The sequence below is a fragment of the Paramisgurnus dabryanus genome, chromosome 5, assembly GCF_030506205.2.
Source record: "Paramisgurnus dabryanus chromosome 5, PD_genome_1.1, whole genome shotgun sequence".
Classification (NCBI taxonomy): domain Eukaryota; kingdom Metazoa; phylum Chordata; class Actinopteri; order Cypriniformes; family Cobitidae; genus Paramisgurnus; species Paramisgurnus dabryanus.
Window position 1 is genome coordinate 39,861,465 of NC_133341.1, and position 23,084 is coordinate 39,884,548.

General features: G+C 35.9%; 1 protein-coding gene across 3 annotated transcripts in view; it reads right to left on the reverse strand.

Moving 5' to 3' along the window:
• Positions 1-2,360: 2,360 nt before the first annotated feature.
• fer (fer (fps/fes related) tyrosine kinase) overlaps positions 2,361-23,084 on the reverse strand; it is a 62,120-nt gene continuing 41,396 nt past the window's right edge. For all 3 annotated transcript variants that reach the window (XM_065284108.1, XM_065284110.2, XM_065284109.2), the window contains exons 9-19: positions 21,575-21,764; positions 17,966-18,061; positions 17,684-17,887; positions 15,111-15,233; positions 13,939-13,995; positions 12,968-13,083; positions 12,734-12,828; positions 12,471-12,594; positions 9,526-9,680; positions 7,943-8,065; positions 2,361-6,707 (exon numbers count right to left, since the gene is read on the reverse strand). In XM_065284108.1, the coding sequence (XP_065140180.1) occupies positions 6,571-6,707; positions 7,943-8,065; positions 9,526-9,680; positions 12,471-12,594; positions 12,734-12,828; positions 12,968-13,083; positions 13,939-13,995; positions 15,111-15,233; positions 17,684-17,887; positions 17,966-18,061; positions 21,575-21,764 (1,420 nt within the window). In that variant the 3' untranslated portion in view covers positions 2,361-6,570. The remainder of the gene's footprint in view (positions 6,708-7,942; positions 8,066-9,525; positions 9,681-12,470; positions 12,595-12,733; positions 12,829-12,967; positions 13,084-13,938; positions 13,996-15,110; positions 15,234-17,683; positions 17,888-17,965; positions 18,062-21,574; positions 21,765-23,084) is intronic.

The window sequence follows — 23,084 nt, forward strand, 5'->3', positions numbered from 1 at the left end:
CTGGTTTGAGATGATAGAAAGGCAACAGTAACTCAAACAACCCCGCATTACAACCAAGGTAGAATATGATCTCTGAACAACTTGGACAGGCTCACCAAAATTGACAACAGAAGATTGGAGAACATCACCTGGTCTCAATTTCAGCTTTAACATTCAGGTGGTGAGTCAGAATTTGGCGTAAACAACATAAAAGCATGGATCCTTCCTGCCTTTGTATAAACTGATTCAGGTGGTATTTTCTTGGCACACTTTGGGCACCTTAATTGAGCATCGTTAATAAGCCACTGCCTACCTAACCCAGGTGAAACATTTGTAAACTCTCATAATAAACTTGTACTTCATAAACCAAGGCCTGGTTTTACAGACACTTCGTTCAATTTTAGATGTTTATAAACATGCCTTAAAAAAGATGTGTCTTAGTCTAGAACTATAGGCTGTAGCCTTGTCTGGGAAACCACAGGTAAAAAATTTTCTTTAGTACTGAAGATAATCTTAAGAACATGCACTTATCTGTGCTATTTTGAGACAATGAATATGAACTAAAATGTGCTTTTAACATACCATCGCTGTATTAAAAATGTGGTGCCATAAAAAAATTAAAGGTGCCATAGAATAAAAAACTGTATTTAGGTATAGATGAATAATAAGAGTTCTGTACATGGTAATGACATATCATGAGCCTCAAACGCATTTGTTTCCTAATTTTTATGTAAACGTCATGCATGCAAAAGACCGCTGGAAAACAGACCAATCTCAACATACCACAACTGTGATGTTACAGTCCAGATGTACAACCCAATATTAAATTACACTTTAAATTAAGTACAATGTTGTAACAAAGCTAAAGACTGCTGAGTTAGCGCTATATGCTAGTTAATGCTATATGCTAGTGTTAAGGCTGAAGTTCTACTATTGACGTTACGTTTTGCAGGTTCATACTAAAAAAAACGTACCACTCAGAAACGTCCATTACCAATCTGATTATTCCTCAAAATCTGATACAGACTCAAACATAAGATCTGTTTACACACACACAGAGCTACTGAAGGAGAAACAGCCAATCAGAGCAGAGCTCAACATTATGATTCATGACCCTTTCAAATAAGGTAATAATAGACCTTAAAGATAAATCCTAGGGTTGTAAATGGAGATGTAAACTGTTTCTGGATACTTTTTGAACTTAATAAAGCCACAAACCTTCCATGTAGATATCAGCGAACAATTAAACAGATTATTACAATGCATTCTTTGGCACCTTTAAAACATTTTTAGCACATTTTAGTTCATATTCATCTCAAAATAGCACAGAGAAGTAAACTTAGATGTTCTTATCCTAAAAAGAACTTAAGATTTTTTGTATATTAAGTACAAAACTAGTATGTGAAAATGGAGATTATGGATTTACTTCCAGCAGGATAATGCATCATGTCACAAAGCTCCAATCATCTCAAACCGGTTTCTTGATCGTGATAATGAATTCACTGTACTCCAATGGCCTCCATAGTTGCCATATCTCAACCCAATAGACTCGAGCATCTTTGGTATGTGGTGGAATGGGAGATTCGCATCAAGGATGCGCAGCCGACAAATCTGATGCTATCATAGGAACGTTTCCAACACCTTGATGAATCAATACCATAAAGAATTCATGCGGTTCTGAAGGCAAAATCGGTCCAACACGGTACTAGCAAGATTTAACTAATATAGTGTCCGGTGAGTGTAGTTTATCAATATTTACTGTATTAATCTTCGCTATTGTTGATGTCAATACAATTGTTTATGTTAATTTATTGTACATTAATGTTAACAGTTCTAACTTTTGATTTTAGAAATGCATTAGTAAATGGTCTTGCATTGTGCATTGTAGGGGTGCTTAACGATTAATCGCAATTAATTGATAGCAGAATAAAAGTTTTTGTTTACATCATATATATGTGTGAACTGTATTTAATAACTTTGTATAAATAAATGCACACACATGCATGTATATATTTAAGAGATGTTTACATGTGTATATACATTTGTATATTTATTTATAATTTATATTATATATAAATATAAATACCTAATATATATATTTTTTTTTTCTTATAATTATACATGCATGTGTGCATATTTATATATACATAATTATTATACACAGTTCACACACACATATGATGTAAACAAAAACTTTTATTCTGCTATCGATTAATCGCGATTAATCGTTAAGCACCCCTAGTGCATTGTTAGTTAATGTAGCTAAAGCATCAACTAATGTTAACTTATATTTCTTAATGTTGACCTTTTCAGGTCCGATTGTCATATAAAGATAATCGTTGCTTTAAGAATTGTATGAATTAATTCAAGCTACAAGTTCAGAGACTCAAAAAAAACTTTATTGCATGTGTACAATATAAACAATAAGCAGACATTGTTATAGTTGAATGTCCATCAGAGATGTGCTACAATAGACACAGATGAAAAAAGTACATGAATACAGGATCAGATTTAAATGTCAACCATTTATCTTGGCATATTTCCTATTTAGGTGGGTGGAGTGAAGCTTATTACAAGCATTAGTTTGACGATCAAAATTCCAGTGTTGATTTTCCACTCTTGTCAAGATTTTCACCAAATCAAGACGACCATTACAACTTGTATATATATGTAAGGGGATGTTTTTAAAAGCATAAAAAGGTTAAAAGTGCAATATATAAATTTTTCATCACAGAAATAAATAGTTCAGAAAAGAGCAAAGTTTAGGAATTCGGGGAAAATGAACTGCAATAAAATAAAAGATGAACAAATGGGCTGAACAAATTTAAACTGATTCATCGTTGTTCTTGCAATGTTGGAATATTTTCCCCATGGGACTTTAGTTACGATAACACAAATGTCAAAATAAGTTGAGAGAAATACTGGCGTTCGCTTTAATACGCTGACAGTAGAACGTTACGGTAGATGGTACAAAAAGCTCAACGATTAAAATGCTAGAATAATATTACAGTATTTCAAATAAATAAAAAGAAACAAACACACTACAGGGATAACTGCTTTGACGTTAAAAGGAGAATAATCGAAGAGCTCACTGACCAGTAGTTGAATCGACGTAAGCTCAGCTTCACTCAAAAAAACAACCAATAACATTTGAGAACCCATTTTGAATAATGCAAAATATAAATCAAATCTGCACTATACAGTAGCTTTATGTAGGAATTGTCACCACTTTTGCATGATTCCAGATGAAATTTTGGCTGCGTTAGAACATCTTTGGAAGAAAACGCTCTTTACTTCGTCCAAATGTGCAAATATTAGAGCAGTCGTTACTGTTAAAGTTGTAAAAACAACACAATGAAAGTTGAGGCGTATTCCTGATAGACGTCCACAATAGTTTTTGCAGTGAAAAAACGAACAACCTTAAAAATTCTTACATTAGTGAATCTACAAAAACTATTTACAAAATACAAAAGGAATGCTTGTTACAGAATAAACCTCGAACGAACCACTATTCCATTTTTTTTGTAATGCAAATGGAACGAGAAAATTATGTGACTTGGATAAACTGCAGTATGCTGGTGAGAAGTTAAAGTGACAAACGTGGAAAGCAATGGCACCTGATGAAAACGGCTGGAGACGATTACAAAAACACAATACAAAACGGTCTAGCCAACCCTGTAATACTTGTGCGGGTAAATACATATCTGTGTGTTTGTGTTGTTTAGAAGAGAAAACCTGAATATAAGAGCAACAGCACAAGAATAACATCAAAATTCATAGATACAAATAAAAGTGTTTGTGACTGGCTTTGGTAGCTGGTTACCAGAAACAACTTTTCATGAACAGAGATTGAAACCACAGTAAGTTTTGGACCGAGCTTGAGGTGATATCCGTGTAATAGTTCAACCAAAAATTGTGTGTCTAGTTTCAAATCCGTATTAATCATTTTAATGGAAGACACATTTTTTGAAAACCGTAATTCATCCAATTAAAGACCAATCACATTAAACCTGGGGTGACGCATCTTCACATGGCATGTCTACACGGCAAAAAATTATTTTCAAGAAAAACATTCTTCTAAAATATCTAAAAATTAAATTAAGATGCTTTTTCTTGATGAACAATATGACCCAAGAAAATAAGTCTAGTTTTTAGACCAAACATATAAAATTTAAGGGATTTTGTGCATAAAACAAGCAAAAAAAATCTGCCAATGAGGTAAGCAAATTTTTCTTGAACATATTTCTTAAACACTAAATTCAAGAAAAATGCAAGATTTTTTTGCTAGTTTTATGCACAAAATCACTATTTGTTATTTTCTTGGGTCGTTTTGCTTATCAAGAAAAAGCATCTTAATTTAAGATTTTTTAGATATTTTTACTGAATACAAGACAAAAATACTCCTTTTTTTTCTTGAAAATAATTTTTTGCAGTGTACATGTTACGTGATAAATTTGGTCTGTTATTCACACAAATTTTTACTCCACTTTAATTAAAAATCCCGATAATTTACTCACCCCAATGTCATCCAGGATGTTTATGTCTTTCTTTCTTCAGTCAAAAAGAAATTACGTTTGTTTAAAGGATTTTTCTCCATATAGTGAACTTTAGTGAACCTCAACAGTTTACGCGGCAAAAAATGATTTAAGAAAAAAAATCTTAGTATTTTTGTCTTGTTTTCAGTAAAAAATATCAAAAAAATTCTTAAATTAAGATGCAAAATATCAAATTTAAGTGATTTTGTGCTTAAACAAGCAAAAAGAAATCTGCCAATGGGGTAAGCAAAAAAATCTTGAACATTTTTCTTAAACACTAAATTCAAGAAATATTCAAGATAAATGTGCTTATCCCATTGGCAGATTTTTTTTGCTTGTTTTATGCACAAAATCACTTAAATTTGATATTTTTGATCTAAAAACTAGACTAATTTTCTTGTGTCGTTTTGCTCATCAAGAAAAAGCATATTAAAGAATTTTTAGATATTTTAAATGAAAACAAGGCAAAAATACTAATTTTTTTTTCTTGAATAATTTTTTGCAGTGTACAGTTTTAATGCAGCTTCAACGGGTTTTAAACAATCCAATCGAGGCATAAGAGTCTTATCTAGCGAAACCATCGGCATTTTTGCCAAAAAATTTAAAATGTGTACTTTTAAACACAACTTCTTGTACTGCACTAGCCATGTGATGCGCCAGCGCAAACTTGCGTATTATGCAATCACATCGAAAGGGAAATATGTGTTACATATGTGAAACGCACACTTGCAGACCGTTTTAAACTTTCTCCACACTGGAGCGGTAGTTTCACATACGTTATGCGTGACCTTTTGACGTGATTACATAATGCATAAGATCGCACTGGCGTATCACACGGCTAGTCCAAGACAAGAACTTGTGGTTTTAAAGTTCTGATTTTTTGGTGAAAATGATGATGGTTTTATTAGATAAGACCCTTGTGTCTCGTTTGAAGCTGTATTAAAACTGTAAACTTTTGGGGTCCACTTAATGTTTTCTTCTCGACTGAACAGACATAAACATCTTTGATGACATGGGAGTGAGTAAATTATCAGATTTTTTGATGAAAGTGGAGTAATCCTTGAATCCATTGAATAAAAGTGAAAAGAAGCTTCATAAATTCAAATCAAAGTTTGTCAAGGTTGACCAATCACATCAAACCTGGAGTGATGCATCTTCATCAAAAGTTTTTTAGTGATTACATAATGATTTTGGTTTGTTATTCATACAAAGCTTTTATGATTCCTTTTATCGTTTTGGATCTCGAGCACCCCAGTCTCCATTTATTTTCATATAGAAAGAACGAGTTTGGACATCATGCAAAACACCTTTTTTGTGTTACATGCAAAAAAAAAACTCAAACTCATGATCATCTTAGGTTTGGGTGAACAAATAGCCTGAACCACAAAGAGGTGAAATGATTTGAAACAAACTGTCGATCAATGCCGTGTCCATGTCATTCAAATGGTCCACAATACTTGAGCAAGCAGCCGGCAAACGGTTTGGTTTTTCTGCTAAGGCCGCCTGACTGCAGTATTTCGGTTCATTATAAATTGCACTTAGGTTATCCTATGCATTTGGTCTTATTGCTTGATGAGTGCTGACATTTAACACAATAAAAGTCCTTATGTATTACAAACAAAGGTCCTATTACTTAAAATAAAAATGACATAATGAGTTCATGTTTGAGACGTTTAAAAAAAATCCTTTGTTGTTGGGTGGACGAAGTCCAATTTCAGAATTCACCCAACATGATGTACTTCAAATCAGAAATACTCGGCGGTTTACTGCTACCTATCGAAAGCTTACGTAGCTTAACTGTGGGTAGTTACAAGACAAAGAAACAAGGGAAATCTGCATAATAATGACATCAGAGCAAAGTGTAGACCTTACTCCATGCAAATGGCTCAAAACAGCTGGTGCATAGGCAGTTCACACAGTGATTATGTGACTCTTTAGTACGATAATAGCGTGTGATTTAAAGGGCGAAACGTTTGTTGCGTTTCTCTCTGTAGATTACCGATCACCTGGATGTGAATCGTGGGTTTGGCTTCTTGGTCCGTTTCTTAATTCTAGGTTATTTTTTCTTGATAGCGGCCAGTTCTTTCTGAATGTCGGCAAATTTGGGACGATGTTCGGCGTTGTACTCCCAACATCGTTGCATGATTCTGTAGACCTCATCTGGGCATTTTTGCGGGCATGACATTCTGTATCCTAAAGACACAAAGGTAACTTTAGCAGTGCTGAATTTAACTCTTTGCCCACCAGCGTTTAACAAAAAAGTTTCTAGACAGCACCAGCATTTTTTGATTTTCACAAAAGTTTAATGACTTCCAGAAAATGTTCTTCTTTAAATATATAAACATGCAATATATCAAATGAATAAACAGACCATCTGCACTGCAAAAAAAATTCAAGAAAAAAAAATGTCTTGTTTTCAGTAAAATATCTTAAAATTCTTTAATGAAGATGCTTTTTCTTGATGAGCAAAACGACCCAAGAAATAAGTCTAGTTTTTATACCAAAAATATAAATTTTTTGTGCATAAAACAAGCAAAAAATCTGCCAATGGGGTAAGCAAATAAATCTTGAACATTTTTCTTAAACACTAAATTCAAGAAAGATTTAAGAAAAATTTGCTTACCCCATTGGCAATTTTTTTTTGCTTGTTTTATGCAAAAAATCACTTAAATTTGATATTTTTGGTCTGAAACCTAGACTTATTTTCTAGGGTCATTTGTTCAACAAAAAAAGCATCTTAGTTTAAGAATTTTTACTAAAAAAACTTTTCTTGAAAATCATTTTTTCCAGTGTTCCAGAAAATGTTCTTCTTTAAATATATATACATACAATATATAAAATGAATAAACAGACCACCTGCTTTAAAAAAAAAAACATTTCATTCTACCATTTATTTATTTATTAATTAATTCTCTTTTTTTCACCTCTCAAATATGGGTAGGTTATTTCAAAAATACCAAATTTAGAGCAAAAAGGTGATTTAATTGCATTTTTGTAAAGGACTTTTGATAGAGATCAGATTCAGAGCGATGCTCAAAACATACACAGAGTTTAAACTGTTTGCCCTAAGGGGATACTTCTGGGTTTTATAAGTTGAGTAAAAGCGCAAACTGGTGGATAATAGCAAAAAATACAGATTTCCGGAAAAACTCGTCACTGGCAGGGAAGCGTTTTCTCTTAATTGGCGAGATAACTCGTCAATGGCAGGGAAAGAGTTAAAGAAAAGATATTGAGAGTTGATATGTAAGAGTGATTGAAATTGTTGAACAAGACTGAAATATTGACTAAGACTATAATCAGGATGAAGTAATATCGGACTAGCTGTATGCAATACTGCCTATTACCTACTAATTTTAATGCTCTTATTTTCTGATCTGTGATTGGGCCTCTTATGTGGTGATGTCACATGTGGGAGCAAATTGGTTTACCTTTCTCAACATGTTCTCGAGCCTGCTGGTTGGTCATTCCCGGATACGGACACACTCCTAGACTAAAGGTTTCCCACAGAAGGATCCCGTAGCTCCACACATCGCTCTCGGAGCTGTATCTCCCTGTAAAAAATGCATAAAATGAAACATTTATCTACTGTGCTGTGGAGGATTTTTGGGGTTCAAAGAAATGACCTGAATCACTGTTTCCCTGAACCTGACGTGTATGAATATTTTTTTTAAAAGAAAGACCCGACCTGAGAAAATTACACACGAGTGTTATCAGACCCAGTGGCAATTTAACGAATGTAAACGTCTGCAGCCCCGCACACACACCAGTCAAATAGAAAGAAAACCTGGTGGCCTCGCATTCAATTTGGCCCGCTACTCCATTTATTTTCCTACGTTATACCAAGGGGCTGTTGAATGCTTTATTCTGATTGGCTGAGAAATGGGTGTTGATTATTTTTCTGTAAACCGCACACCTGACCTGTCAAATGTATTAAAAATAGGCACCAGAGCAATTTCTATAAGCAGAATAATTGACTCCGGTCCTTTTGAATTATTTGAAAATAATGTACGTCCGCTTCACGTCGTGCCGCATTACCACCTTGGGTGTGCATTATTTTCTTATAATTCAACGGCTTGCGTGAATTATTCCTTACTTATCTAACAGCGATACCAAGGTAACCACTAAAATGTGCATTCAAAAAGTCTGTCTCAAAGAAAATTAACTTATTGCCAGCCACATGATGTCACAAGGGTTTTTGGCAAACAGAAGAGGGGTTAGAAAAGGACTCGATGCACAGACACAAGATAATTCGGGTCTTCTCGGGTCCATTCGTCAAAAACACATTTATTTTCAATTACCCGAGAAACCCGAGTTTTCAGATTTAAGTGGTTTACTGTGGTGTAGATACATCCTGAGTTCCATCACAACCCAAATGATCCAACACAGACGTCAGTTTCAAACATATTTCTGGTTGTCATGTACTTACAAAACTGCTTCATGGAATCACAAGCCTGGTGTCCATTAAAGATTTGCACAAAACTTTAGCGTTATTTTATAAATATCGCTAAAAAACTATTGTGAAATGATGGCTTTCCATTAAACTATGTTATGCGACTAAAATTGAATTTTAGTAATACCAAAAACGAGTTTTCGACTTATAGGGTGTCACGCAGACCGACTGTGATGGGGGACAAATACCGCAATTCGAAGAAACACATACAGAGCAAACGACTCCCCAATTGCGCTCGTGGTATTTTGATGTCATCCATACAAAGTCAAACACACCTCTTCTGTTTTGTCCCCCAACCAAACAAACTGCGGAGTATTTAAAGAATGATCATGTGTATCTTACGCACATCAAATGTGGAATAAAAACATTTTGTTGCAGTTTTGTGATGTATTTATTTTTCGAATTGCCTTAATAACCATAAAAACTTGTTTGCGATTAAATGGGAGTGCCTTTCCATTCGCAATTTTCGTTTGCGCAATTTGAAGGGTAATGGAAATGCACCTATTGATTTGTGATCATGCAGACATTTGAGAAAATGAATCCAGACTGCTTCTACTTTACCATAGTTTAATGCTTCTGGTGCAGTCCACTTGATTGGGATCTGTTTCAAGCCGGATGAAGAGTAGATGCCATCATCCTCTTGCCGGGACATCCCAAAATCGCTGATCTTCAGCAAGTTGTTCTCTCCCACGAGGCAGTTGCGAGCAGCAAGATCTCTGCCAAATTAACAGCAATAATTTAGCATTACAGCAGCCACTTTCAATCCCAGATGACTGTGATTAGTTAATCCCGACCCAACATTAATAAAAATTACAGGTTAAATGCATAAAGGGCTCGTTGTGCGTAGGTCCTACGGCGTAGCCGCGACGGCGTAGGATCCGCGTCGGTTTTCATTTATACTTTTGCATCGACGTGCAAACACACGCGCAGACCGCTGGGAGGCAGTAACCATGCGTGCAACCACAGTAGCAGCGCGAACGTCAAAGAAGAAGCAGCTTGGCAAGTTAACCCACAAACAAAGAAGAAACAGTTGTGTATAATTTGAGAAGACCAGCAATGATGGAAGTGAATAAACAACGACTTTTGATGCAGTTTGAGTTAAATCACTCCTCAACTTGGCTCATCTTTGTTTTCACCATCACAAACGGAAATACCTATGACGCATTTTTTTAACCTGACGGGAGGGGTTCTGGTGGACCAATTACAGCGCTTGCGGTCCGCATAGATCTGATGCGCTGTTAAAATTTTTGCGAGTTGCACGTCACGCTACGCAGAGCTACGCACAGGCTATGGCGTAGAACTTACGCACGACTATAAATCGGGCTTTACTTCTATACGTTGCATTTGTCTTGGTATTATTGCACAACTAAATTATTTAGCTAAATACCTAGTGAAGATTTGAAAAAGGACAATTGTTGTGTATTGTATGAACAGCATTGTTGTTGTTTTTTGCTGTTTGCTTGTTCATAAGCCATAGGATAAGCAATGTCTGGAAAACCGCCCCTAAATGGTATACATGGTTTCTTATGCAAGTCCCATTAGTAAAACAAACGCCTATATATAAAGTGTTTTAAATAATGTCAAATGAAAGCCTAAAATAAACAGGCCATCATTTATATTCCAATTGATTTGTTTGTCTACAAGATGATTCTTTCCAAAACCTTTTAAGATTCTGGTCTACGGTTACTGCTGTGGCACATTTTTGCTGAGCATACATCATGTGCCATAGAACTACATCCCAAAAATTGCCCTGCTGACATGAGATGGGAAAAGACAGTGGGGAATAGTGGGAGAAAGAGAGCTGATCAGACAGAAACGCTTAACGTGATCATGTCTGAGAGTAAATGGATTTTAGCGGGGTGCTGATAGAGCCATCACTGTGAGAGAGGCGAGGGCTCATTTCTGAGGCGTGACTCTATTCTGGCCCTCTCAGCAGGACGGGCCTCGGACTCAATGCAGCAAGCATATTTCACAGTTTAAAAATCAGCTGAAGACACCGGGTCTTTATGTTTTATTGGGTGGCTGAGTTGTTTAGATAAAGAGAATGGAACAGTTTTTGAATAGCTGCCATTTACCATATACAACAAGCACATATACAGCAGAGATCAAATTTAGAGAACAATTTCAGGGCTTCTGCAGATTTTAGTGAAACTGAGTACTTTAAGACCAATATGAATGTAATTCAAGACCTGTAACATGGCAATAGATACATATTATTTTATTTATTTAAACCATTTTCTTATTTTAGATTTATATATTATTTAAATAGTTTTTTCAGTTTTTACAGTGTATCTTTCCTGCACCTGAATTACTTCGCGATGTTAGAGACCAGAAACAATTCCCCAGAAACAAGTCATGTTCCATGAAGATATTTTGTAAATTTCCTAACATAAAAACCGCAAAATCGCTAACAAAACTGACCAAAAACTTTCCTTCCATCTTCCTCTCATTTCTACCGGCATTCAAGTTTGTTTTTTAAGATTAAAAATGTAGTCCACAAGGTCATTACAGCAGAAAGCCAGTAGAGAGCACTAAAACAAACCTTTTCATTAGTAATAGGTGTTGAAAACGGACTTCATTTGTACTTTGAAATGTAATCTCTCATAGCATTTTACTAAGCATATTGGAGTCTATTGGAATCACGGGCATTGCCCTGACCTGGTTTCGATCTCATTTAATGGGTCATACTCAGTTTGTCCAGCTGGAGCAGTTTACTTCAAAGTCTTCCTGTGTTGCCACTGGGGTTCCGCAAGGCTCAGTTTTGGGTCCTCTTTAATTTATCATCTATAATATTCTTTAGAAAATAAAGGATAACTCTCAACTCTACCTGTCCTCCAAACCCACTTCTAATTTCCTCCAACTATTCTCTCGAACTGTGTAGCTGAAATTAAAGAGTGGTAATAAAGGTTCATATCAAACCTTTTGAAATTAAACAGCGGTAAAACTGAGATCCTGCTAGTTGGTTCAAAAGTCTAAATGTTCCTCTGTGATTTTTGATGATTCCCCAGTCCCTGTCTGTACACAGGTTAAAACCTTGGGTGTCATTTTTCTGCATACTTCCATTTACGCAACCGGCATAGAGAAAAAGGCGTGCCTGCTAAAAAGGCAGCAAAATTGTCTGCAGTGTGAGAGTATTTTTAAGTGTTTGAGAAAGATGCTTCTTTCGTGCAATTTTTACGCAACCCCATTACTTTTTCATAAATAAAATACTCAAGCTAAAGCTTTTTTGTACATTTACCATTGTAAAATTTTGACTTCTTAAAAAAATGCTACTGAATGCTAATAAACTTCACAATACAGATGGGTCTAAGAGATGAGAATGAACAAAGTGCTGAATTATTACTTGGATTAAACCATCAAAATGAGTGTATCAATATTTTAAGAGAAGAAACTGAGACTTCTGTGCTGTTTTCCACCCATAAACAATAAAAAAAAACAGTTAAATGCAATGCCAAAAACAGCTTTATGCTGGTACAGTTGCATATTTTTCTTAAAGCTCTTCTTACCTGTGTATGCAGTTCTTTAGCTCAAGGTATGCCATTCCTCCAGCGGCATCTAATGCAAACTTTACCAGTTGTTTTGTCTTAAGATCCTCCTTTTTCTTTCGTAGGAACGATAAAAAGTCCCCGCCTGTTGAAAAAATAGCATGATAAATGAGCTATGGACAAGCAATACATTAAAAGAGACAATGACATCTAAAACAAAGTATATGACAACTTTTAATGAGGACGGTTTTCAGCAGCTAATGGTTGAGATCCAGTTTACTGACCTGGTACGAGTTCCATTACTATGTAAATGGGCTGCCGTTGGGTACAGACGCCTATTAACTTCACAATGTTGGGGTGATCATATTGCTTCAGGATCCTACAGTTGGTGGAAGGAAAAATTAATATGGACATTCTTGCAATATTTTATACATTCTACATTGAAACATTAATTAGATATTTATTCGAGACGAGTGTTATGTAAAATGCATATGTCTGTAAGGTTTATACGAGTTCACCTGGCTTCTGAGAGGAACTTTAGCTTAAGCTCCTGTGGTAGATCCTCCTTACAAGTTTTTACTGCCACGGGGGTTTTATCTCGCAATGTTCCTTTGAAAACCTCACCAAAATTTCCCTAAAACAACATTTAGGGAAAACAAATTTCATAAAACACATCAAATACCATTGTTTTGCCATCTGATAACATGACAGTATCTTGTATTGGCTTGTAACACATAATGTAAATACCATAAGGTAGCGTGCACACCAAAACGTTTACGTCGGCGGCTGCACTGCAAAAAAATATTTTCAAGAAAAAAATGTCTTAGTATTTTTGTCTTGTTTTCAGTAAAAATATCTAAAAATTCTTAAATTAAGATGCTTTTTCTTGATGAGCAAAACGACCCAAGAAAATAAGTCTAGTTTTTAGACCATTTAAGTGATTTTGTGCATAAAACAAGTAAAAAAAATCTGCCAATGGGGTAAGCAAATTTTTCTTGAATTTAGTGTTTAAGAAAAATGCTTTTTTGCTTACCCCACTGGCAGATTTTTTTTGCTCGTTTAAGCACAAAATCACTTAAATTTGATATTTTTGATCTTATTTTCTTGGGTCATTTTGCTCATCAAGAAAAAGCTTACAAGTAATTTTTTGCAGTGTGGCATGTTTCCGATTGTTTTCAATGGGAATGCATCGCTTTCCAAGTTTTCTTCGTGCTGGTTTTTCTGCGTTCAGCGCTAAACGGCAAGTGTTGAAACTTTTTTTTAACTCGTCAATGTCACACTCGATTGTCCAATCATAGTTGAGGATTGTGGCGCATTGTTTAATGACTGATAAACAAAGCAAAAGTTTTTAAGCAACCAAAGCCCTCAGCTGAAAAAAGTTGGCAAGCGCCTACAGTCGGTGTCTGCCTGGCATTTTCAGATGTGTTTGGTGTACACGCCCCCTATTATTACGATACATTTTCCTGACCACGTGCACAGAAATGCTTACTTTGCCGAGTAGCTCTCCAAGAATGACGTCTTCGTGATTGAGGATCCATTTCTTATCCTGCGAAAACAAACAAAAGTAGGAAATTAGCATTGCGACACGTTCATTAATGAAGTAATGACTCGTGTGGAGACAAACAGAGAAAGAGATGCTATGTGCTTTGTGGGTCAGACACTATGGTAATAGTCTGCTAAATGATAATGATGCAATTATCACATCTAACACATGGACAGAGATGTACTGTCGAATCTTCTGAAAGTGCGGGTTCAGTCCATTAGCTTATTCCTTTAGAAACAGGCACATTTTAAATGAGTCTAAAGATAGCGGCTTTACAGAAAGTTATGTCACGTCATCCAGTCCCTGTAGGGATACTGAATAAAAGCTAAATGCAGTTGGAAATATCATGATTTTAAAGTATGTGCACACAAATTACTAAGTTATATTACTTTTACTAGTAGGAAATCTGAAAGGCCACATACACACCGCTAGGTTTATGAGAGACAACCATATAAAATCTTTAAAGTCAACTATAAGGAGAAAAATCCAGGAACGTTTTCCTCAAAAAATCTGAAATTTTTTATGAAGGTGGAATTTTCCTTTAACATATTATGCAATGCAGTATTTGCATCTTAATATGAACTGCTTGTGTTACGTTTCAGTCTACTGTTCAAATACATCAAAAACATTTCTCATGACCCTCACCTTTGTAGCTAAACACCAAGACCACCACAGCATTCATTGGGATCTGATAATATTTCTAGTCTTTATCTTGCAAAGTGCAACCGAACCACCAGCACTATTTTGATTTCGGTCATGCCGAGGTGCTTTTCACCCCATCATCAAAAAGCCATCGACGCGGCAGGCAATCATCCGACCTGACAGATCCACACAGGCACGCGAACTCCCCGGGGAATCCAGCCAGTGCGGACCACCCTCAAGGAAGAGGTCTGAACTGACATCTAGCGCTACATCAAACCTCAAAGCGCAGGACTTTACATCCAGACAGGCTGATTTGAATCACACAACATTTCATTTGAAGTCTAATGCGGTTGGAATTGCCAGTCAAAATCGTGAACATTTCTTTAATAACTTCATGGCTTTACATTTGAAACCCATTTATGGCTTTGATAGAGAAAAAGTATCACAGGACTTGTTAAAATGAAAAAAGGTGTTACCTTTATGACAGGGTTTAAAAGGATAACCCCAGATTTCTTGGTGATGACTTGTTTAGTTGAGTAGTGATGCTCTATGAGCTGTGGGATGGTGGGGAAGCCAGTGCCTTCAAATCTGTACTGATTCTGAGGACAAAGACCGTGACAAAAATATATATCAGACATTGCAGTGCACTTACCTGTATATAAAGCTAATATTCATTAGGACTAGGGTTGGGCGATATGACCAAAATTTTATTTCACGATAGGATTCATTTTATATCATGATAACCATATGTATCACAGTAACATTTTTTAAAATCTTTTAATAATGTTTTTATGTTATTAAAATATTGAATGCCATAGAATTTTTATTATTTCTCACAAAAAACTTAACTATATCATATACAAACTTAATGAAACATTTTGTTTAGGTCATGATGGATCCTACCTTAGATCCTCAAGTGCTGAATGTTTTTTTATTATTGTGTTTTTTTCTTTAGATTATCCCTAATCAATTATTTACATAATCATCACAATCATAATCATTAGTTATCCATGTAATTATGTATTGGATTATTTAATATTATTTTATCATTATGAATTTCATTATTATCATTTTTATCATTACATTATTGTTTACTCATTTATATTGTTTATTCATTCATTTATTCATTATGTTTATTCATTAGTAAATTTCTATACTTCATTGTTTATTCATTAATTCATTATGTTTCTATATTATATATGTGTCTTATTAATTTCATGGTAGTTCAGTCTCACATTTGTGAAGTCTCACGAGCTGTCCTGTCTGTCTGTAAACAGAGATGTTTTTTAAATAAGATTTTTTTAAACTACATTTAAGTTCCCTGTTAAAGACCAGTTTATTCCCATTAATTTCTGTTAATTCCAATATATATCTGTTTATTATATATTCCCGTTAATTCCCATGGTAAGTCTTGAACATTTCCAGAATTTTGCAACCCTAATTAGGAGGACAGAGGGAAAAACTCAGATTTTGTCTTAAAAGATATTGGGCCCTATCTTGCAGCCAGCGCAATTGACTTTGTCAGTGACGCATGTATCATTCGTATTTTGCACCGGCGCACAGCGGGTTTTTCCCTCCACAGACGCAAACTAGGGAATGAACTTGGCGGTTCAGCGCAAAAAAGGAGGCGTGTTCCGGCGCAAACCATCCCTGATGCTATTTTGCCGTTTCAAAAAGCAATTGCGCCACTGACCAGAAAAAACTAGTCTAAGGTCAGTGGCGCGTTGCGCGTTGTTCATTATGCTATTTTAAGGGCGCATGCTTGACCATAATGTATAGCGTGCAAAACGCGCACACACTTTGCTTTTCTAATCTACACAGATGCAACAGTTATTTTTGCAAATCATAAATTGTTACACTTTAAAATATTAATACATGAGATAAGGGGAATCATAGTGGTGAGCATTGTGGTGATAGTTTTTATTTATTGTGTGGCTGCGTTAAAAAATTCTCATGCAAATAACGATAAAAATATTTTCATACGTTTTTGTGTGGCTGTATTACGTTTATTTTATGTAAATAATAATTAAAATGTTTTCATAAGAAACCTTAATGTATATGAACTTGATTTGTAAGAGTACTTTGGGGTTGGACCTTGCTTGCGTTTCTTGGGTCCGATTTCAAAGCCCCCAAACCCTTTCAGCGGTGAGGGTGGATGCAGCGATGTCCTCTGCTGGCGTCAGGTCCTGAGGCAGATCCACCTCCCGTTACACGGCGTGCCCGATTTATGCTGGCAAGCTTGGGATTCCCCCGTCTCCTGACATCATTGTAGCGCTTGGCGCAAAGATGGGGATGCCAGCTGATGAGACAATTGTGGCTATTTCCTCTCACGCCTGTTTAACCGACGCTGATTTGGGCGGGTTTCTCCCATCCCCATACAAAATAACTTCTCTGCCTTTGACTGCTCTTACAAGAACGTCGGTCTCCTCGGCTGTGAACCGCTCCTGGCGTGCGCCTGGTAAATCCGTCATAATAATAGCAACCCGCCATGGAACTTGCGCCCTTGCGTTTAAAGGGAATGTTGGATAGCGTTCTGATTGGTTTATTTGACGTTACGTCCAAACCACTTCCTATGAATAATGAACCTACTTCAGACCAACCCCTTATTGATTTGCGCCTGGCGCAAGAGTTATTTCTCCCACCGGGAAAATAGCAACAGCGTCACTTGAGTCACACAAAGTCACTTGCGCGTTGCGCTTCGCACTTGCGTTTCAGATCGTTAAAATAGGGCCCCATGTCTTCATTGACTCACCCTGAAGTTATTGCAAACCTGTTTAAATTTCTATGTTCTGCTAAACACAAAGATATTTTGAGCAATGTTTGTAACCAAACAGTGTTTGAGTACCATTGACTTCCATAGCATTATTTTTTCCTACTATGGAAGTAAATGGTATTCCTGCTTGATTACAAATCTTCTTTTGTGTTCAAGAAATGTATACAGGTTTGTAACAACACGAGGGTGAATAATTGTGTTTATTCATTTGATTTGAAGTGTATCAAAATCAAAATTTCAACGCATGTGTACATAACGTCTCTCCATCATACTCACATCAGCAAACTGAATGATGAAATGTCTGCGCTGTCCTTCTGAAAACACTGACAGCACATATTCTCCCGGTTTGCCGTGGCTCTCGCGCACCAGGAAGTCTCCCTGCTGCTTTACCAGCTCATGGGCCTCCATCCTGGGAATTGCCCCGTGATACCACTCCTGCTCGCCCAGCGGTTTCTCACTGGTGGGGATCACGTCAAAAAACTAAAAAGAAAAAGCGGTCAGAAGGGAAATGAAAAGGACACAGAAATAAGGAGGCGTTGATATAGGTATGAAACTCACAGACGAGGGGCCCAGTACAGATTTCGGTGAGCGGATGATTCCGGCGATTGAGTGCCTGATGGTGTCAAACTTTGATACTTTGTCCTTGCTTTTATCCTGCAATATAAATATGCTCTAAGTTGAAATTTGAAATGGTAAATCAAAAGTGCATTACCAAAAAGTTAAAAAGAAATCAAATATAATTCAGTAGTAGACAATTCTCCTTATACACTGCAGTCTTTTGAAAAAGTATTAACTCTTTCCCCGCCACTGACGAGTTATTTCGTCAATTAAAGAAAACGCCATCGTTTTTCAATACATACCTATCTTTTTTCAATGCGTGCACTTTTAATCTTTGTACAGCGCCTTGTGAATGTGTTAGGATTTAGCCGAGCCCCATTCATTCCTTAAGATCCAAACAAATGTTTTATTTTGTGCCCCCATACTCACTCGTGTAACTCCTCATGTAACAGTCTTTAAATAGGGAAAACATTGAAGTGTTTGGTGGCTTATAAATTCATTCCTGTTTGGATTCTAAGGCTAGGATAAATGCTAACACATTCAAGAAGCGCTGTACAAAGATTAAGTGCACGCATTGATAAAAGATAGGTATGTATTCATTTGTCTAAGTTGAGGTAAGAACATAGTAAAACATTGAAAAATGCTGGTGTTTTCTTTACCTGCCAATGACAAGTTTTTACGGTAATCTGTAATTCCGCTATTATCCACTAGATGGCCAATTTATAAAAAAACTGAAGCAAAAACTAATTTAACAACGTTTTAAACTCCGTATAAGTTTTGATAATCGTTCTGAATCTGATCTCTAACAAAATTCCTTTATAAAAATTCAATTATTTCAACTTTTTGCTCAAATTGTGGTCTTTTTGAAGAAACCTATCTATATTTAAGAGGTTATAAAAAGAGAACAAATTAAGATTTCAGTTTATTTGTTTGAAAGCAGAGGGTCTGTTCTTTCATTTAATATCTTTGTATGTTTATATATTTATTAAAGAAAAATTTCTTGGAAGGCATTTTGTGAAAATTAAAAAAAAATGCTGGTGGGCAACTAAAAAAAAAAAAAAAGGCTGATGGGGCATGAGTTATAAGGAAAACAACCTTTGTTGGTTGCAGAGGAAAAGCAGTTTGAATTAAAAGACGGATAAGTATCTGTCTATGTGTTTATGATCGTGCATTATATCTTTTATGGGCAATTTCAGTGCTGGAAGTACAGTGGAAGTCCTTATATGGGCACTTTACCCGGAATAGCGCACACACACACCAACCAAGAGCTGACACGAAATTAACGTCACCAAAAAAGTGTGTTTTTGTTTGTGAGGGAAATATAAGCTTGTTCAGCTCTCTCAATGAACCCAGCATTATGGAAACAATGGATGTAGGTTGTTTATTCGGGGTAGCAGCGGAGTTGTGTTTGTTTAAAGCTGGATTTCGTTAAAATGGGGCTGTCCCAACCGGGTCATGAGTCGCAGGCGGTAAGTAAAACTGCATCAAATGTCTGTGTTTTGCTGGCAATCGTTGCATAAGTGCATGAACATGTAGTGAATCATAAGTTGTTCAGAGATAGTGGGATAATGTTTTGTGTGTGTCACTTGCCCTTGACTTGCTAAGCCTGCGGTACACCTCCAGAGGCTCGGGTTTTTCCAGGAAATTAGCAGTATAGGTAATCTGTCTTTATAAATCTGATCAAACTAAAGACTCTTCGGTGATATGAAGGATGCAAGCAGAATGATATAGGATAGCAGAAAAAACTGAGTGTTGTGTGACCTTCAGTACAGATATGTTCAGTACAGATGTTTGCTACTGCTTTCTTACTCCACATGATCTTCTGTTACTAGGGCAAAATAACAGATCTGAGGACAGGAACTATTGCACATTAATGTGATGTTGAGCCTGTGATAAGTGAAGACACACTGCCCTCTTCAGACAGCAGGTCAAATTCAACCACTTTATTACAAAACAACTGCGCATACACCATCAAATTATACTACAGCACACATGATGATGTAATGCCGATCACAGAGTTTCCATGTGTTGGAGAAGATTTAAAGTGTCATTTAATCTCAACACTAAAGTGCTTTTAATCTACAGCAGAGCAAAAAGCACTGATGGATTACAACGTCTCTGCGTTGTGAAATATTTACAGCATGCCCAAGAATTTCTGTCTGTTCGAAAAGGGACATTTTGAAAATATATACTTGATAATGACTTCATTAAAGCATCACAAACTCCATGCAGGAATAGTACGCTATATAGGCTATGTATTTCTATCGACTATAATTTTGAATGCACATACTGTATCTTTGCTATCTGTATGTATGAATATCATGGTATTCGTACTATTTGGAAGAAACCGCATTTAACTCATTCCCCACCAGCCTTTTGAAAAAATGTTTTCACAAAAGTCTCCCAGGAAAATCTTCTATAAATACATAAACATACAAATATATCAAATGAATGAACAGACCCTCTGCTTTGAAAAACAAACAAACCGAAAACAAATGTTGCATCCTATCTTTATTTGTTCTCTTTTTATAAACTCTTAAATATGATTAGGTTTCTTTAAAAAGACTGATTTTTGAGCAAAAAGTTAAAATAATTGCATTTTTGTAACAACTTCTCGTCTATCTCCGGTCCTGTGGTGCGCCAGCGCGACCTCACGCAATACTTCATCACGTCAAGAGGTCACGGATGACGTATTGAAATTACGCCCCAGTGTTTACAAGTGTGGAGAAAGAGCGCCGTTCATACGTTGTTGTATGTGGAATGATAATAATTAATGTCTTTGTGTCAGTTTATTGTTTAAAATGGTCCACAAATGTGCGTTTCATATATGTAACACTGACCTTTTGACGTCATTATGCAATTACATGAAGTCGTGCTGGCGCATCACAGGACCGGAGATAGACGAGAAGTTATTTTTCTAGTCAAAAATGACAATCGTTTCGCTAGATAAGATTGTTTATGCCTCGTTTGGGATTGATGAGTCCTTTAAAACTCTGTTGAAAAAAACTGTTAAGTGTTGAGTTAAGTGTTACCTGTTGGGGTCCATTAAAGTCCATTAAAATGAGAAAAATCCTGCAATGTTTTCCTCAAAAAACATAATTTCTTCTCGACTGAACAAAGAAAGACATCAACATTTTGGACGACATGATGGTAAGTAAATTATCTGGATTTTTTTTAAGAAAATTGACTAATCTTTTAAGGAAAAAAATAAGATCTTTCTTAAGAAGCTTTTTTGAAAATACTAAATATTCTTCACTTATGTCTTAAGCTTGAATGTAAGATAAAAATTTCTTCTTAAAGGAGTTGTCCACTTTAAAAATAGAGTCCATTGACTTTTCATAGTAGGAAAAAAATACTTTAGTAAGTCAATGGGCCCCATCTTTAAAGTGGACTACTCCTTTAAGAATGTTTTATGAATCCGGCCCCAGGACTGAGAACCACTGATCTAGTGGATAATAGCGGAATTACAGATTACCGCAAAAACTTGTCAGGAAAGCGTCATTGGCAGGGAAATATTTTCTCCTAATTGACCAGAAAACTCGTCAGTGGTGGGAAAAGAGTTAAATGAAGATACAGCTCAAAGCCATTTCATAAAACACATCATCTTACCATTGAGTTGATGGAGCGAGCATCCTCCTCATAATTGACGACAGGCGGTGGTTCTTTACCCTCGTTCTCCTGCATCTTCTGCTCCAGCAGATCCCTCTGTGCTACGAGTTTGACCTCTGAGCACCGCAGCAGCTGGATAGTCTGTCTTAACTCCTCCAGAGCTTGTTTCTGACTGAGTAACAACACCACACTGAAAACAGAGAGAGAGAAATCATGTTATTCAATCCACTACGAGCACTTCTTTTGAAGGATATTTGCTTTTAAAAATGCTATCTCGGAAGCAAAAGTATAAGCAGGGTTATTTCTGTAAACAATTGTATTCTTAAATCAAGAGTAAAACGTACAGAAATCAAACTAATTAATTACGCTGCTAAATGGCTATAGGTAATGTTTATAGATTTAATTATGTTAAAGGTGCCATGAAATATATTTTTTTTATAAAGCTGTCGAATACATTAGGAAGACCTTTTATGACCACTTATGGTGCTTTTATAATAGCCTGACTTTTGTAATAGCATGACCAACCTGATCTCACCAATTTTTCCGTGGCATAGTCAATTTTTCCGTGGCATAGTCATCCCATGTATTGGATCGCCCAACCCCTAATTTGTGTCTGGGATCATATGCAATGTCCTCATTTAATATGCTACCATCTTTAATTTGATCCTTTTTGCTTGGTATTACACAATTGAATTGAATGTGGTGTTGTTCAGATCATTGCAAGTCTTAAAAAATGTTCTCATGTATTATTTCAACTTTATAAACTGGCTCCCGGCCCAAATGTAGCTAGTAAAGATAGTGTAATATACATACATCGTAAACCCGCGTTTTTAAGAAAGTAACAGATATCATAAAATATTTTCAATACAAATACATTTGTTTTGAATCTGGTTACAATTTAATACAAACAATGACATTTATTCTTTCTTTCGCATCTATTTATTAAAAAAACTTTATACCAAAAAACGCATAAAGCATTTTCTCTGTGCAAGTCCGCATACGGTTACATTTCCCACAGCTGCTGATATAGATCCAGCCCAATTTTCTCATCATTTTAATTTGGTAAGAAAAAAACTGAACTGATCCTCGACCAAGAGTTAAGAAGTACATTGTGTAGAAATGACAAATTTCGTTATTGACAACTTCAACTACACAAATATTGTATGATTAATAACAATTAGAAACAATTAAGTTCTAACAAATGAGCAAATAATTTGTGGGCACAGACAAGATGAAAGGGTCAGGTGTAGAATTGCCCATCTTTGGCCGGAGTTTGGTTATATCAGCATCTCTTATGCAGGATTACCCAGCAGACCTTAAAGAATGTGAAACTGGACAATCTCCATTCAGCTGGCACAACATTACACTTCAATAAATCAGTCTGAGCCCTTTCATCTTCACAAAGATGCGGTCTGCTCAGCTTTGTGCATCTTTGTGGTTCTCCAAACTTCACTATTCTTATAGCTGTCTCTCAATACACAATGACCAAGAACAGAAATGGACAAAATGG